This window comes from Carcharodon carcharias, chromosome 14 (assembly GCF_017639515.1).
Source record: "Carcharodon carcharias isolate sCarCar2 chromosome 14, sCarCar2.pri, whole genome shotgun sequence".
Classification (NCBI taxonomy): Eukaryota; Metazoa; Chordata; class Chondrichthyes; order Lamniformes; family Lamnidae; genus Carcharodon; species Carcharodon carcharias.
This window is the reverse complement of record NC_054480.1, coordinates 38105639-38124096: the sequence shown is the minus strand read 5'-3', so window position 1 is coordinate 38124096 and position 18458 is coordinate 38105639. Positions and strand designations below refer to the sequence as shown.

The window sequence follows — 18458 nt, the reverse complement described above, 5'->3', positions numbered from 1 at the left end:
CTTTAACAAAGGAGATTGGTTCAGTTTGTGTAAATGGGAATAGCATTTTTTTCAAGTCACATATATAGTATAATTGCTTTTTCCCTCTTTTTCGTCAAAAAAAAACATTTGTTTCTGTTCCCCATCCATTTTGGAGCTGAAGCTTATGGCTGAAAACTGACTCTTAATGGTATATTTTCAGACAGCCAGTACCAGAAGTGTAACAATTCACACTTTCTGTAAAGCACTGAAGGAAAAGTTGTTCAAGGTATCATAAGCACCATGGGAGCCCATTCACACCTCAGATGAGACATTTTGGCACTGATATAAAGAACAATATTAAACCCTTTGTTTGTGTGATTTGTGGTTTTATGGGTTTTTCATTCTTTCAATTTAATTTGCTGCTGTCCTTCTGCTACAGCATTGCAGATACAAAACAGACATAGCCAGCTGCTTCTATGATAAAAAACATTTCCATTAAAATAATCTGGATAAAAATGAAATTTGTATTCCCAGTGGCCATCTTTCAAGCACAGTTTAAACTATTAGTTTGTTACCTGATGTTTAAAAATCAGCTGCAGCATATTGTAACTACAGTGTTATTCAGTTACTTCATCTAAGAATTAATGTTTATTAATGATCTCAATAAATGGGTTTCTGTTTCATTTTTAAGAGGCATTGTACTATTATTAGAAATGAAGTAATACCTTTTGGGCCAGATTTTGCTGTAGAAGGACATATAGCAGCACTGTTAGTTAGACCTGCCCCTGCACCTCTTCATTTCAAAGTGATTTTTGCTGACAAAGCTGCTAACAGTACAAGCTGATAATAGAGCAGTGAGGGAAAAGGGGATCCTGGGACTCAAGTGAATAGGGAAGATAGCAGAATGTCTCCTTACCAATGAGATTTAAGGATTGGAAAATAAATATTAGAAATATTGAAAAGGGGTTTGAATTTTAAATTCGGATATAGAAAAAGACAAAAAGGGAACAATGCGATTGGATTGAGACAGGAAAAAGAGACAAAGGAAAAGTTGGAAAATTTAATTTTTTAAATATCTTCTTAAAATTCAAAACCTGAAGAGTTGAGACTCTACACTTGTAATAAATAATTTTCAGTGCCAGAGAGGCTGATATGCAGAGAAGCTGTAAATATCTGAAGCATGTCTGGTTCATATCCACCACACAAATACTGTACTTCATGACATGCAATGCATGTCAAAAGTGAGGCAGGCAGCGTATTTCCATTTACACAAAGCTAATGGTGGAGCGCAGCTAGGAAAACAATTTTTGGATATTAATATACGACTGCATCTGCTCCTCACCTAAAATTGCTCTACCATTTACTCAGAAATAATGTGTACCCCATTAGCTTCTCCAATATTTTGACAGTAAATTCTGCCAACGCTAGTTCGCCATGCGCAGTTCTAGTGCTTCTCCCGTCATGTTTACTCTTTTAGCGCAGGTCTGGATTTGAGGGAAAAAATTCAGGAGACACGGTGTATGGAAATTAATGGGAATTTTCCCCATTTCAACCTCATCACAGAACAAAGCTTCCAATCTGGAGTGGGTGAGGGGACAGGGAGAGTTGGGTGATAGTGGGCATGGGGCGGCGGGGACCTAGAGCGTTTAAACCTGTGGTGTTGATATATATAGATGTTTAATTCACGGTCATTTCCTACAGCTTGTTTGTGATTACACTGTTATTCATCCTGTTAAATTTACACTTTCTGCAATATGTAGGGTATTAGCATTTGTATTATGTTGCTCCTTTCCAAATTTCAGTTAAATTATGAACATCTGTGTGTAATCAAGACAGTAACTGCTTTCCAACTGAGCAGAGTGACATCCACGCAAACCACATATGTGTAGATGGTTATTTTGCGTAGGCAGGAGACACAGTGGTACACTCTGGTCCAGCTAAACGTTGGAAGAACAACACAAAACTAACACAAAAAAGGGTTTTAAAAAAAAGAGGAAAGCTACTGGAACCAAAATGTCCCCACTGTACAACTGTATCAATAGCATTATTAGCTATATTGTTGTGTGATTAGGCTAATGCTAATAACTGTGCTTTCTACAGCAACAGCATTTGATCGAGTTGATTCGCCAGCGTGAGACAGAAGCAGCTTTGGAGTTTGCCCAGACTCAGCTTGCTGAGCAAGGTGAGGAGAGTCGAGAGTGTCTGACTGAGATGGAACGTACACTGGCTCTACTAGCTTTTGATAATCCAGAAGAATCGCCATTTGGGGATCTGCTTAATATGATGCAGAGGCAAAAGGTAACTTTTTAAAATTCAGTATCAAATCATTAAATATTGTTAATAGAAAGATATGTTGACTATTTTGGGAACAATGTATTACAGAAAGTGTTCGTTAACTATGTCAAGATTTTGAATTTTACTTCCTCCTGCGCAATTAAAATGGCTGATAAAACTTCCTATAAAATTGTCACGTTGCATCTTGGACACGCGCAATTATATGATTTTGCATATAATTACCTATAATTTAGTTGAAAAATATATTTGGGACAAAATCTATTAAATAAAACCCCAAACAGACGTAAAAATGTTTAATTTTGAATAGTGGCTGTAAGCATACAATTGTGAGTCACTTCATAAAACTTTTATTAAAAGGTGCAATCATATATATTAATTATAGCATGTCTCTTGAATATTTTGAATGACTTCCAAGGCTGGATTTTCACCAATGAGGTGGGAAGCTCGAGCCTTGAATTGGCAGACCCATCTCTTTTAAAAGGACCCTTGCCCACCATATTTTGATTTTTGGTTTTGGGGAAGCAGGGGATGGGTTGGAATTGGGCTCACGGTAGTTTGAGGCAGCCATAGATGGGGATGAGTGCCAAGGCGGGCTAATTAGAAGGCCTACTTCAGTTCTCTGGGACTTCATCCCAGTTGGTTTAAAGATAGTTAGGCCCTCTAGCCCTTGCCACCTCCATGCTGCTTTCATGGCTTGCCTGAATCCTGTATGCCCACTTTTCCAGTATGCGCAATAGAACCAATTAGCCATTTAATAACAATGGCAAGTCTTGAAATAGACTTTAAAAAGCACCCATTCAGAAATCTGCTTTGAAAAAAAAACTGCTGCTCTTAAAACCCTATAGAAGTATCTTATAAGAGCTAATCCACTAATATGTCTTGGAGCTTAACCAAGCATTCATAATGAGGCAAACACAAAAATAAAAATACCTGGAAAAACTCAGCAGGCCTGACAGCATCTGCAAAGAGGAACACAGTTAACGTTTTGAGTCCGTATGACTCTTCAACAGAACTAAGGAAAAATAGAAAAGAGGAAAAGAGGTGAAATATAAGCTGGTTTAAGGGGGGGTGGGGCAAGTAGAGCTGGATAGAGGGCCAGTGATAGGTGGAGATTGCCAAAAGATGTAATAGACAAAAGGACAAAGAGGTGTTGATGGTAGTGATATTATCTGCTAATAGGTGACATTAAGGGTAGAAAGCAGGACGAGCAAAGTACAGAGCGCTAGTGGGAGTGGGGTGGGGGGAAGGGATCGAAATAGGCTAAAAGGTGGAGATAAAACAATGGATGGAAATACGTTTAAAAATAATGGAAATAGGTGGGAAAAGAAAAATCTATATAAGTTTTTGGAAAAAAGGGGGATTGGAAAGGGGATGATGATGGAGGAGAGAGCTCATGATCGAAAATTGTTGAACTCAATATTCAGTCCGGAAGGCTGTAAAGTACCTAGTCAGAGGATGAGGTGCTGTTCCTCCAGTTTGCGTTGAGCTTCACTGGAACATTGCAGCAGGCCAAGGACGGACATGTGGGCATGAGAGCAGGGTGGAGTGTTGAAATGGCAAGCGACAGGGAGGGCTGGGTTATTCTTGCGGACAGACCGAAGGTGTTCCACAAAGCGGTCACCCAGTCTGCGTTTGGTCTCTCCAGTGTAGAGGAAACCGTATTGGGAACAACGAATGTAGTCGCTGTTTCCAATGCAGTCTCCTCTACATTGGAGAGACCAAACGCAGACTGGGTGACCGCTTTGTGGAACACCTTCGGCCTGTCTGCAAGCATGACCCAGACCTCCCTGTCGTTTGCTATTTCAACACTCCACCCTGCTCTCATGCCCACATGTCCGTCCTTGGCCTGCTGCAATGTTCCATTGAAGCTCAACGCAAACTGGAGGAACAGCACCTCATCCTCCGACTAGGTACTTTACAGCCTTCCGGACTGAATATTGAGTTCAACAACTTTAGATCTCTCCTCCATCCCCATCCCCTTTCCAATACCCCTTTTCCCAATAATTTATATATTTTCTTTTCCCACCCATTTTCATTATTTTTAAGTGTATTTCCATCCATTGTTTTATCTCTACCTTTTAGCCTATTTTGATCCCTTCCTCCCACCCCACTTCCACTAGGGCTATCTGTCCCTTGCTTGTCCAACTTTCTACCCTTAATGTCACCTATTAGTACATTCCTTAGATAAAATCACCACCGTCAACACTTCTTTGTCCTTTTTTCTATGACATCTTTTGGCAATCTCCACCTATCACTGGCCCTCTATCCAGCTCTACTTGTCCCACCCCCACGTTAAACCAGCTTATATTACACCTCTTTTCTATTTTTCCTTAGTTCTGGTGAAGAGTCATACAGACTTGAACCGTTAACTGTGTTCCTCTCCGCAGATGCTGTCAGACCTGCTGAGATTTTCCAGCTATTTTTATTTTTGTTTCTGTTTTGGATTTCCAGCATCTGTAGTTTTTTGCTTTTATTCATAATGAGGCCATCAGTGAACTGTGTCGATAGAAACAGATGGACAAATGTCTCTTTCTCCAGATGGACTTATTATAAATGCTTTGCTGAGTTTCGTATTTTTTCATGGGATGTGGGTGTCGCTGACGAAGCCAGCATTTGTTGCCTGTCCCTATTTGTCCTTGAGAAGGTGGTGATGAGCCACCACCTTGAACCGCTGCAGTCCATCTGGTGTAGCTATACCCACAGTGCTGTTGGGAAAGGAATTCCAGGATTTTGATCCTGTGATTGAGAAGGACTGGTGATATAGCTCTTAAGTCAAGATGGTGTGTGGCTTGGGGTAAAACTTGCAGGTGGCGGTGTTCCTGTGTGTCTGCTGCCTCGTTCTTCTAGGTGATAGATGTCACAGGTTTGGAAGGTGCTGTCGTAGTAGCATTGGTTAGTTCCTGTAGTTGTATTTAGTACATACTGCTGCCACTGAGCATCAGTGGCAGAGGGAGTGCATGTTGAAGGTGATGGCTGGGATGCTGATCACTAGAGCTGCTTTGTCTTGGATGGTGTTGAGTCCCTTGAGTATTTTTGGAGCTGCGCTCATCCAGGCAACTGGAGAGTATTCCATCATACTCCTGATTTGTGCCTTGTAGATGATGGACAGAATTCCTAGCCTCTGACCTGCTCTTGTAGCCACAGTATTTATATGGCTAGTTCAGTTCAGTGGTAACCGCCAGGATATTGAGTGTGGGGAATTTGGCGATGCTAATGCCATTGAATGTCAAGGGAGACTCTTGTTAGAGATGGTCATTGCCTGGCACTTAAGTGGCAAGTAATATTCTTGCCACACATCAGCCCAAGTCTGAATGTTGTCCAGGTCTTGCTGCATAATGGCATGGACTGCTTCATTATCTGTGGAATTGCAAATGGTGCTGAACATTGTGCAATCACCAGTGAGCACCCCACTTCTAATCTTATGATAGAAGGAAGGTCATTGATGAAGCAGCTGAAAATGTTTGGGCCTAGGACACTACAATAACAACTCCTGCAACAAAGTCATGGGACTGAGACGATTGACCAATACTTTTGTACTTAATTTGACTCCAACCAGTGGGAGAGCATTCCCAATGACTTCAATTTTCCCAGGACTCCCAGATGTCACACACAGATAAGTGCTGCTTTGATGTCACGGGCAGTCAGCCTCACTTCCTCTCTTGAGTTTAGCTCTTTTGTCCATATCTGCACAGGGACTGTGGGAGCAGAGTGGCCCTGGCAGAACCCAAACTGAGCACCAGTGAACAGGTTATTGCTACGTAAGTGCAGCTTGATTGCACTGTCAGTGACACCTTGATCACTTTGTAGATGATCGAGAGTAGACTAACAGGGCAGTAATTGGCTGGGTTGTATTTGTCCTGCTTTTTGTGGACAGGACATGCATCAGCAATTTTCCAGATTGTCAGTGGGGGAGACGATGACGTAGTGGCTTTGTCGCCAAAGACCCAGGATAATGCTCTGGGGACCCAGGTTTGAACCCTGCCATGGCAGATGGTGAAATTTGAATTCAATAAAATCTCTGGAATTAAAAGTTTAATGCTGACCATGAAACCATTGTCGATTGTTGTAAAAACCCACCTGGTTCATTAATGTCCTTTTAGGGAAGGAAATCTGCTGTCCTTACCTGGTCTGGACCCACAGCAATGCCTCAATGTCACAGCAGTTGACTCTTAACGGCAATTAAGGTTGAATATTTCTTGATATTTGATAACAAGTGAGGAATATTGGCATCTGTGATGTTGAGGACCTCAGGAGGAGGCCAAGCTGGATCACCTACTTAGCACTTTTGGCTGAAAATGGCTTGCAAATGCTTCCGCCTTGTCTTTTGTACCGATGTGCTGGGCTTTCCCATCATTGAGGATTAGGATATTTGTGGAGCTTCCTCCTATTAATTGCTTAATTGTCCACCACCTTTTCATGATTGGATGTGGCAGGACTGCAGGGCTTTGACTGTTCCATTGGTTGTGGGATCGCTTAGCTCCATCTATTACTCCAAGATTCACTAATGCATTAGCTCGGGCTGTTTTCACAGGTGTAAGTGGAGCGTTTGCTTTGATTCATTGACATCTTTATGAGGTTATGATAAGTTATTATTTCCTTGAAATTGTTTGTTCAATGTCCATATCTTTATTCGGAAAAGATTAAGAGGTATGAAGTAATGTAAAGCTTATGTTATTATTACTATAATTGCGCTCTGACACTTGTTTATAGGGTTGTAAGATAACACACCCATCTGCTTTTGAAAAAAACTGTTAAGTGTGTTTCAAGACTTGCCACTATTAAATGGCAGAGTTCTTCTGTGGAGCATACTGGGTCCGTGGGCATGGATGATGCAGGTGGGCTGTGGCAGGAGCATGGATCAGACCTTTTTAATATACCTTTTAAAAGGTTTCCGAATCCAGAATATGATTCACAAATCTTCTGAGGGTCTATGAACCATGTGTTTTCAAGAAGCTGGCCTGACTCCACAAAAACTGCAGGAGGTGTGAGATGCCCCTCCCTTGCAATGGAGCCGGTAAGTTGGGAGTGCATCTCACGCCAGTGAAAATTGCCAACACTGGGAATAGAGGCATGATTCCCAGAATCGGGTGCCTCATTTTTAAAGGCCTCTGGAATCAGCCCAACTCCGCAAAAATCTGGCCCCGAGTCTCAGTCTACCCTGCCCCTTGTGTGGCTTGGCTTTTCCTAATTTTTGCTTATTTGTAAAAAAAAAAAAATTGGGCAACTTTTCCATTTTAAGGCAAGAAATATAGAATGAGCAATTTATGGAATGTGGCAATTATAAGGAATGACAAAATTATTAGCTAGCGTACAGTACCTTTTAAACCCCCCCCCCCCCCCCCCCCCCCCCCCCGCCCCCTCCACCACCTACCTTATACTTGTAAAACTACTTCTGCCATTAACTTTGGATAACTTGTTTGCTGAAGAGCTGCTTTGTAGGCTGCAACTTTAGCCAATATAATGACAACATTGTAAAAGAATGTATTTCTATATCTGGAAATAATAAATTTCAACTCCATAATTTCGTCTTTGACACTTTTATAGGATGTGTTTTGCTGTTGGCATAATTTAATATAATTTGCAATAATCTTGCCAAGAAACCACAGATGATCCTGCTTTATTTGCACTTATAATTCTTACACGTTAATTTTCATAGGCATTAATGGCTATCCTTAGTTCTTAACCTTATTGATAGATAAATCTTACATCAAGATACTACAATTAATTAATGTTGCTGAAAAAAGAGATGTGCTATTGAAGCTTTTGGCCTTGCACTGATCAGGGCAGATGCAAGAATGCCAAATTTCAAAGGGAGCAACAATGTAGACTGCATGAGAAAACGCTGCTGATTGGTTACCATGGCAAATGACCCAGGAAACTATTTTCCCCCAATCTTCTGTTTAGTTCAAAAAGGTGCAACACCTGGACATGTTCATTTTGCCTAATTAGTTAGTATCCACAGTTTAAGAAATGTACAGCTTAATGAGAACATTGATTTAAACTTCAAATGTAGTTCTCTGAGGCTCAATGATGCATACCTAAGTGAACCATTAAGACTAAACCCTTTCCATTTTCAGCTAGAGAAACTTTAATTGACGGACGCCATAGAATATTGGTTTAAAGAGGTAAAGTAAGAACGTCAAGGGGGTGATGAGATAATTTTTTTTAACTCAGCGAGTTATGGTTCAATTCAATTCAATTTCACTTTATTGTCCATATGGAAATTCATTTTGGGCACATTGCTAATATCATCATATAAATGAATAGTGACAATAAAGAAAGAAAATTATCCTAACACGGAGGTTTAACCTGAATTAAAATATGTATTAAAAGCATTGCCTAAAAAGGTGTTGGAAGCAGATTCTTTATTAACGTTCAAAATGGAATTGGATTGTTGTGGAGAATCTAAAGACACTTGACACAGAGTCAGCTGTAGGTAAAGCAAGCAGCAGTTTGTTCAATGCAAGTATGCATACAGGGAAATGCTCTCTCGGAATGCTCTAAGAGGCAATTCAAAGATATACAATTTCCATCAGTTATTTATATCATCTTTGTGATACATCATCATTAACTCACAGTGCTCTTATCTTGTGCGTCTACTTTGGTACGTCCATAATTACAGATGAGTTTACAAAATAATCACGAATGACCTAACCTTTGGCATACGCAATGTGCACAGTTTGTTCCAAAACAAAAATATTACTTATCTATCCTGATGTTTTGCTGCAGTGTCCAGTCATCTGCATATCTTAGCCTGGCCCTGAGGTCAGGCAGATAGTTTTATCACGTTATAACTCATAGATCATTCATCAACTTATTCTATCCCGACCCGAAGATCACATTCCTTAGCCTATCATGGACTGGCCCAAAGGCCACATTCTTTACCACATTCACTCTAATGTTTTTTTTCTGTTAACTGCAAACACTTTTAAAACTTATCCATAATTTGGACGAGCCTGAGTGATCCCAGGGCACACCAGTTCAGGATGTATATTCAAAAATGAAAAAAATTGTAGGGCTATGGGTAAGGAGCAGAAGAGAGGGCTAATTTCCAGCTCTTTTAAAGAGCTGACGCAGGCATGATGGGTCTAAAGGCCTTTTGTGCTGCATCATTCTGAGATTCCACAAACTGAAGGTGACATTTGGAGGGAACTAAATTGTATTCAACAGAAACGGATCACCTATGTATATTTTCTTCAAATTGAATTAGGATAGGACTTTAATAAACATTTTTCATGCTGGTTACTCATTGAATACCCACATAATACTGTCCTGAATTGACCAGTTCAGCCTTCTGATTTTAGCCTCCTGTATGTTCACTCCGCTTCCCATTGGTCCTGTTTAGGACCGAAACATTCTGTTCAGGTACTTCAGTGGGTTACATGTTTTTATGCAATATACTACTGTTTTAATGAAGATCCAACAGTTTTTGAGTCATTTGTGAGAAGTTTTAATTTTCTGGCAAAAAGAGCTGACCTTATTTTTTGTGAGATCCTACTTGTTTTATGAAGGTCCACTAATTTTTTGTCATTTGTAAAAACTATTGATTTCCTGGCAAAAAATGCTTGTTTCACTGAGATTTTTTGTGATGCGCTACGGTTTGTCTAAAGGTCCAACAATTTTTGTGTCAATTGTAAAAAGTTTTGCTTTTCTGGAGAAAATGTTTATCTCTTTGAGTTACATACTTTCTTCTGTGGTTCTGCTGATTTAATGAAGTTCTAACAATTTTTGAATCAATTATGAAAAGTTTTTTTTTGGCAACAAGTATTATCTCACTGTACACATTTTTGTGATGTACTACTGTTTTTTATGAAGGTCCTTTGAGTCATTTGTGAAAATAATTGATTTTCTAGCAAAAATTCCTGATCTCACTGAGTTTTTTTGGGATTTAATCTCTATCTTTAAAACCGCAAAACTTTTCTCTTTGACCATCTCTCTATTACCACTTGCTTAATGGAGGAGAAACCCATCATCGGATGCTCCTAACTTACCAATGCTATATAAATTCAAGTTCCTGGAAGTTCCCCTGCAAGTCACTCACTATCATGACTTGGAAATATATCGCTGTTCCTTCACTGTCATTGGGTCAAAATCCTGGAACTCCCTTCCTAACAGCATCATGGGTGTACCTACACCACATGGACTGCAGCAGTTCAATGAGGCAGCTCGCCACCTCCTTCTCAAGGGCAACTAGGGATGGACAATAAATATTGGCCCAGCTAGCGAAGCACACATACAATGAATGAATTTTTTTAAAAACGCAGCCAAACAGGTGAAGTATCATCCTGCAAATCCTTCCGCTCTTCCTGCCTGCCATTGACATGTTGGGTGAGATTCCTGGTCAGCCATGTGACGGAAAGAAAGGTGAAACCTTTACCATCACCACCCATTGCTCCAGACTACAACATGCTTGTAAAAGTGCATGTTGCCACTGCAATCTGGACTGCCTCAGTGAACTGTTAACACCCAGCCACCAAAATATTAACCAGGCAATAATGAGCTACAGAAGGGTATAAGATGCACAACAGTCCTGGTGGAATGAAATTCAACTTTTATCAAAGAACAAGAATTTATTTTCCTGTATTTAATGCATCACCTACAAAATTATATCTTTAGAAGTTGCATGTTTCAGATTTTCATGTTCTGACTTTCATTTATTGAGGAAAAGAATCCAGAATTTTTGTCCATTTTTTAAAAATTCCCCTTTTGTTCCCAACTACTAATCAGAAGTAGTTGCATTTAGTGTATAAAAGAATGAAAAGAAGATTATCTGCTTGTTGACTGAGTCCACGTGGGCTCAACCATGCAGTTGCTGTTGACTTCTAACATAAAATCCAGCACCTTCACTTAGATGTTTGGTATGAAAGAATATAAAAATGCCACTTTGGAAAGCTGATGCTTTTTCATTTTGCCAGTAAAAATGTGATCTTGAATAGAAAACTTCAATAAAAAACAGAAGCCTTAGTTGGATTCTAGAAGCTGAATTTGAACGTCAAATTTAATTGGCTACAATCTTACTTATTTGTTGTTTCTTTTTGGCCAGGTTTGGAGTGAAGTGAATCAGGCAATTTTGGATTATGAGAATCGTGAATCAACACCTAAGCTAGCCAAACTGCTAAAACTTCTATTATGGGCACAGAATGAGCTGGACCACAAGAAAGTTAAATATCCCAAGATGACAGACCTCAGTAAGGGAGCAATTGAGGAACCCAAGTAAAGGCTGTATAATGGGACTGAACAGGATTATGAAGCGTCTTGCTGTACATTTGCTGGTTACAGTATATCAGACAGGACTATAATAAGTTCACTAATAAATGACAGAACATGTGAATATGACTTTATGGTTAAGAATAATCACATTTAAGGCTGGGATGAACTTCAAAGCATCACCAACACATTACATCGGAACGCCATCAAATGGCTGCTGAAGCGTCAAGGGATTGCAAGATTCACCCCAGTCCTAAATTCATTTTTATGGTAACTTATAACTTTACCAACTTCGCACGTTGGACTGAAAATACCGAGTATTTGATATTTACGTTTGGCTGCTGTACGGAGTTTCTATTCAGTTTCTTTGCTTCATATGCCAACGGTTCTTAAGTGTATGTTTATATATTTTCAAAACAACTTTATTAAATATCTGTCTGTTCTCTGCTAATATCCATCTTACATCTGGATCTAAACTGATGCTTTATTTCTTATGGAATATCCTCTAACTTTATTGTTAACTTGGTATCTTACTATTAAATTTATTTGGAGCCAGTTGTGGATGTAACATGGATACTGAGATTGTAATTAGTAGAAGCTAACTATTCATTTTACTTTTTTTTCAGCCGCATTAACATTTTCCACTGTCCAGGAAGAGCTTCACGTTTGTTAATTGTCATTTAATAGTCTTGTTACCAAACTAAAATCCATAAGCTTGTAAGTCATAGTATTTAACCTCAAGGTTTTGTATATTTTGTGGCAATGGCTCACTTAGATATGAGTTGTTTGTATATAATGCGATTCCTTGTAGAAAAAAGTAGTATAATGATTTCCCAATACAAAAGTGCTTTATACTTTGAAATTCATCTAATGTGCTTTTAAACACTTCTTTTGTGTGTGCATATAACGTGTGTGTTGAGCTTATTGATATGTTTTGTTTTAAGAAATGCTACGATGTTAATTTATCATTGCGTATATCAGCGAATACTTTGGGAGTGTACAATGGAAAGCCATTGACAATTTTAATTAGTTTTATAGCTTAGGAATGCAGATTCTGTGTGTCAGGTACTTTTCAAACAAAATAGTTGACAGTACTTATTTAATTTTCCAGAACTTTTTATTCTTAGTTTAGTCAAAGGAAAATTCCAGATGTGATCATCTGTCTTGTAAATATTCCCTAGATTGACTTTAAAAATATAACTTGGGTATTGATGGAATGAATGCTGGTCCTGAATGAAGAGAACATTTGTACAGAAATAAATGTGAATGATTTCTTTCCCCCATCCCCCCACCCCCTCTTGATATCAAGGTTTCCTCACAATAGATGTAATACTTTAGGGGCTCATACCAGGAGCAGCTTAGCCCAATAGCAAGAAAGCTCTGTATTCTAGACATTACATATTGATAAATCCTGTTGTAAAAATTTAAGATCCAAAAAGGAAGTTGTTGAAATTGACTTTTTGGAAAATCTTCCCTTTGAGCAGTTTTAACACCTTCCCCTGCAAGAGCATATTGTCCCCTTCAATCTAAAATTTGTACCATTTACTTATTTCAATCTTTAAAATGCATATCAAAGGGATTTATAATTACCCTACTACAGTACTTTGCTTAGTACACTACCAAATGGTAAGTACTGCTTACACAGACTCACATTACAAATGAATAGAAAAGCCCTTCAACTCAGTTGCCCTCCTCCATCTTGTAGATGGTGCAGCCATGTGCAAATTTCTCCTATCTTTGTAGTAATGCTGTCTTATATGATAGACCTAAAGGTCCTTTTGGTGAATTCAACAAAAGTTATAGGAATTTTTTTTCCAGCTTCCTAAAGCAATTGAACAAGCTCCAGGAGACTTCAGTATTAGCCTTAATACACCATGACCTAAACGAATTAACAATCCACAACGGGTGATGTCCGCTAATGGTTTGCTAAAGTAATTACTTTACAGTTAAATAAACGCAAGGCATTAAAAATTGAGTAAATGCTAAAATACAAAAAAAAAGCATGTGAAAGTCTATAATTAGTAAATTACCCTTTCTAAGGACTTATTTGGATGGAATAATGAAAAGATTCAAAAACTTGTTTTCTAACCAACTTTTTTAAGTGATGCTGTACAATGTATCACCTCAAGCAGTGTATAGAATGGAAGCTTTTTTGTCTGACTACATATCAGAACTCTGAAGAATGCACGAGGCCAGAAGGATAATTATGATCTAGCTTCCCAAATACTAAGTTGATGAGTATCATTTAAATCATTCAGTCCCCTGCCAAAAAAAAATTCAGCTTTTTCTTGAATTTTCTGAAACTTGTTTCTGCTGTCTTCCTGGGTAGTTTTTCCATATATTCATTAACCTTATCAGGAGAAACATCACAACCTAGTTCATAAATGTGACTTCTAATATTCTTTTCTTCCAACTGTTCACTTCAGATCTTTATTCTCATACTTTCTCAATCGTTCGTTTCCTGTTTTCAAAATCACTGCTTTCTCTAGTCTTTCATTCTTTTTTTTAGTCTTGTTCCCAATTTTCATGGAGAAACAGGCTCTTTAACCTTGAGAGGTGATTTCTTAGCATTGCACAACATATAAAAAGAGATACATTAAATGGAGACAGAAGCTTTAGATTCATTGGAGTGATGGAGATGGTGAGGGGCAGAAATATATGTTTTTTTATCTGGATGAATGAGCTTTGTTCTCTGCACCAATTTGGTGAAAGGGGAGAAAGATACTGTTATGAAACCTTGTACGTTGTGGACTATTATTTTTAACGTACAACTTGAACAATTGGAAACATGTCTTTAGAGTTAACTGAAAAATATATTGTTTCTTCAAAAAACAGGCATTTTGACTTTATTTTGGTGGCAAAATTGTCCATGAATAAAGTTAATTATTAATAAATAAAATATATTATAAAATTCACTTAATTTTCTTTTAGACTTCATAATTTGCAATTTAGATATAATTTACAAATAAAACTTTTGTTTATGTTTGACTGACCAGTGATCTTAAATACTTCTTAAAATCTTTTGCCTTCTTTTGCAGTTTGGTGTAAATATTTTTCTTAGCTTTTAGCAGAACTAGATCCCTTGATTTTTATGGTTTATATCAATGGTTTAGGCTTACATGTATAGAGCAAAATTAAGAAATATTGGCCTTGTGGTTGTGAGGAAAAAGGCTGTAGATCGTAGGAAGATATCAATGGACTGGTCAGCTGGGCAGAATGGTATATGGAATTCAATCCAGAGGCGTATGATGCCAAACAAGGCATGGGAATACACAATAAATGGAAGAATACTGAGAAATGTAGAGGAACAAAAGGACCTTGGAGTGCATGTCCACAGATCCCTGAAGGTAGCAGGTCAGGTCAATAAGGTATTTAGGAAGGTGTAAGGGATATTTTCCTTTATTAGCTGAATGCAAGAGCAGGGAGGTTCTACAAGAACTGTATAACATGCTAGATAGGTCACAGCTAAAGTACTGCATACAGTTCTGATCACCACATTACAGGAAGGATGTGATTGATTTAGGGAGTGTATGGTGTTGCCAGGACTGCTCTGAGGACAGATCAGGTAGGTGGAGTTTGCTTTCTTTGGAACAAAGGACGTTGTGGGGAAATTTAATTGAGGTGTACAAAATTGAGGGACCTAGAAAGAGAGCTCAGTAAACCAGGAGGCATAGATTTAAAGCAATTTCTTGGAGGATGAGAGGGGAGTTGAGAGAGTTTTTCACCGAGGGCAGTGTGGGTCTAGAACCCTGAGTGGTGAGAAGGAAATCCTGAATGCATTTAAGAAGCACTTGGACATGCACCTGAAGTGCCACAACCTATAATGTTGTGGACCGAGAGCTGAATTAGGTCGAATAGCTTTCTTTTGTATTGCTGAAAAAAGAGACATGTCTGAGCTTTTTGTCTTGCACTCATCAGGACACTTAGAAGAATACCAATATCGGGGGGAAACAACAATTTATACTGTGTGAAGAAAGTGCTGACTGGCAAGTGGCGTTGCTATGGAGAATACATCACTGGTGACTGACAGTTAACTGCAAGCCGACCTTCATTGGTCATTATACGTGCTGGGATTCTCTCAATTCCACAAGCTATAAGATTGGTCTTATCAGCAGCCTTGTAAATAGAGCCTGAGCCATTTGCTCACCATGCAAGCTTGATGCTGAAATAGGGCCAATCAAAGGTATCCTGCAGGATAATGGCTACCCTGATCAGATCATTTTGCGCTGTATATCATGCAAACTCATGAATGGGCCTAAGGCTGCCACTTTCAGCCATGAAAGCGCAGCCTACCTCAAATTACCCTGGAAGAGCAATGTATATCAAAAATTTGAGCAACAGGTAAAGCTAGCCATTTCACGCTGCTAATATGCAATAGCAATACGATTGGTGTTCATCACAAACAGGATGCTGCTGTCAAGCCAAAAAGACATTTGCCTATAATACAAATGAGTAATATGGTATATGAATTTCTGTGAAGCTAGGTATGTAGGCCATATGTTCCAAAGATTGGCGAATTGCATCAAACAGCATGTCTACTGCTGTTCGCAACAGGCAGGGTACAGACCATATCCAACCAGCCAGTGCTTGCAAAACTCAAAACACAGCGTCCAATATTAGATGTGATTCTGCAATTAGAGATCATTTGCTAAATAATACTCAAATATGCTAAAAGAATTACACTGATGACCAATTTAAGGTTATTAAGTCGGGCTTTTAATGTGGTGCATTTGTGTGTACTGGAAGCTACACCAGGCCCTGTTCTTTGCAGACAGAAAGAACATGTACATACATTGCACCTGTTTCAGCTAAACAAGATGTGACAGCCATTCGCTGAATCATTCCTCAGGGCAATGCCTTGACCAATCAGGGTTAAGCTTCCTGCTTTAAATTTCAAACAAATTTTGCTATTTAACTGTAAGTCACCATCAGTGCTACATTCTCCATGGTAATGCCATTTGCCAACCAATCAGCACTCGCCTCACATACGGCATAAATTGTTATTCCCCTTCCCCCCTGTATTCTTGCGTGCGTCCTGATGAGTGCAAGATGAAAAGCTTAGACGTCTTTTTTTTCATCAATACTCAAGTTCTGGACTGCCAAACTTTTGGTTGACATAAGCACAATATGCTGAATGGCCTCCCTCGGTACTGTACATTTCTATGATGTTTAAAATCAGCCTGCAAAGTGCAATGTTGTGGCATCTCCTCTGAAACAATACCAATGGGAGCAATTGTAAGCCTTGCACTTGAAGAGTTTTTATACAATTTAACTTTTGTTGATGGCTGTGTGGGCCACTGAAGAATCCTGAGCGGCAGAGGCTTGATGCTTACTCTGCTCATTGCTGGCTAATTTTGAATAGGAGTCCTTCAACAGACAATAGCCCCTTAATTTAAAGAATGGGCTGAATTTCACGATCAGTGCTGAAGCAATGACACACGCAGCTGACCTCTCAGAAGACCTAATAATCTTTGGAATGAATTTCCTCTTTCCTGACGTCAACTTGAACCTGATGCCAAGTTAAAGGGGTTTCCAGCCATCCAGCAGCAACAATGTCATCAAGCAGGGTAAGCAGCTAATTATGTTGAAGCATTAACACAGGAAGCAAAATCCACAATTCATTCACTTTGATTTTTCAGATAGCAAAATAACTGATTGGGACGTGCACACGATATTAAGGTAGAAGTTAAAATATAAACTTAGAATTTAAAATACATAGAATTTTATCATGGAAAATTACTCCTTTGGACCTGGGAGGTTGGTTGGCAGTAGTCATGAGCTAGAAAGCCATTTAAAAACTCATTTGCATCTCATTCAGCAAGGCATAACTTTTTCAAGTGTTTTTAAAATGAAGCTAATAATATAGTAGCAGATGTGCTTGTCAGTTCAATGATTTCTAATTGATTGCATTCTTGAGTGGCCGCAACAGCGCAGTCTGTGGAGAAGTGTAGAACCACTGACACCAACTGCTGGATTTCTACATGTAACTGTGCGCACGCGCACACACTCCAGAAATTGCTGTCAATTTCAGAGGAGTAATAACAGTGAATGCAGTCAGTTTCACCATCATTATCACTGAAGTATCCAGGACATTGTTTTTATGTCCGTTTTAGATATCTGCCTAAAACATTTAAAAATGTGGGCCCCAAAAATTTTGCAGTGGGACCATTGTTTTGCAGATTGGGCTCACAGACCAACTGGTATGCTGAAATTAGGTGTAACGCAAACCAATTTCTATTCCTGGATGTCACGCTTTGTTTTGCAAATGAAGGAATCCATGAAAGAGAGAATGCCCAGCCTTCACTGGGAGACTCGAAAGCATAAAGACTTTCCAATCTGTTCCTGTACTAAAAAGCAAACTCCTCTGAGGCTTTATTTGCTTAACAACAATTAGATCTGTTGGCCTTAAAGGCATGCAACTCCACATGAGCAGTAGAATAACAGCATAATACATCATGCATTGTATAATCATGCACTCATATCAATAAAATAAAACTTGAGTGAAACAGACATGGCAAATTTGATGCTATATACGAGGGCTTTAGAAAGAATCTTGTCATTTCATATGCTACAAATCCAAAGCATCTTTCGCACTTTAAGTAAAGGATTCTGTGCACTTTCTTGATTGTGGGGAGGAGCTGGGGATCTATAAATAGCTTACAGGTGAATGTAAATATGATGTATCCACTGCAGGTGCAAAAACAAATTAATTCCTTTTACATACCACAGTTACATTAGCAAGTACACACATCTCATGGGACAAACCAACTCCTTTCCTAGGATTTCAATTGGGAATCTGCCTTTTCTGACTATGTGTAATAGTGAAGAAAAATAAAACACATCAATTTGCATCTTCACCAAATATCTCTGCAGCAATACTCCCATGTTACCAAACAATTCTGCTTAAATAACATTTAAATTCAACTTATTCAGGACCTCCTGACAAACTTGAATAGTGGTATTTCCAGAATTTTCTACCTACATTAATTTTCCAT

At 38.8% G+C, this 18458-nt stretch overlaps 1 protein-coding gene across 2 annotated transcripts in view; it reads left to right on the top strand.

Moving 5' to 3' along the window:
• LOC121287361 (glucose-induced degradation protein 8 homolog) overlaps positions 1-14455 on the top strand; it is a 36560-nt gene extending 22105 nt beyond the window's left edge. For both annotated transcript variants that reach the window (XM_041205164.1, XM_041205162.1), the window contains exons 4-5: positions 2062-2259; positions 11300-14455. In XM_041205164.1, the coding sequence (XP_041061098.1) occupies positions 2062-2259; positions 11300-11473 (372 nt within the window). In that variant the 3' untranslated portion in view covers positions 11474-14455. The remainder of the gene's footprint in view (positions 1-2061; positions 2260-11299) is intronic.
• The last annotated feature ends 4003 nt before the right edge of the window (positions 14456-18458 follow it).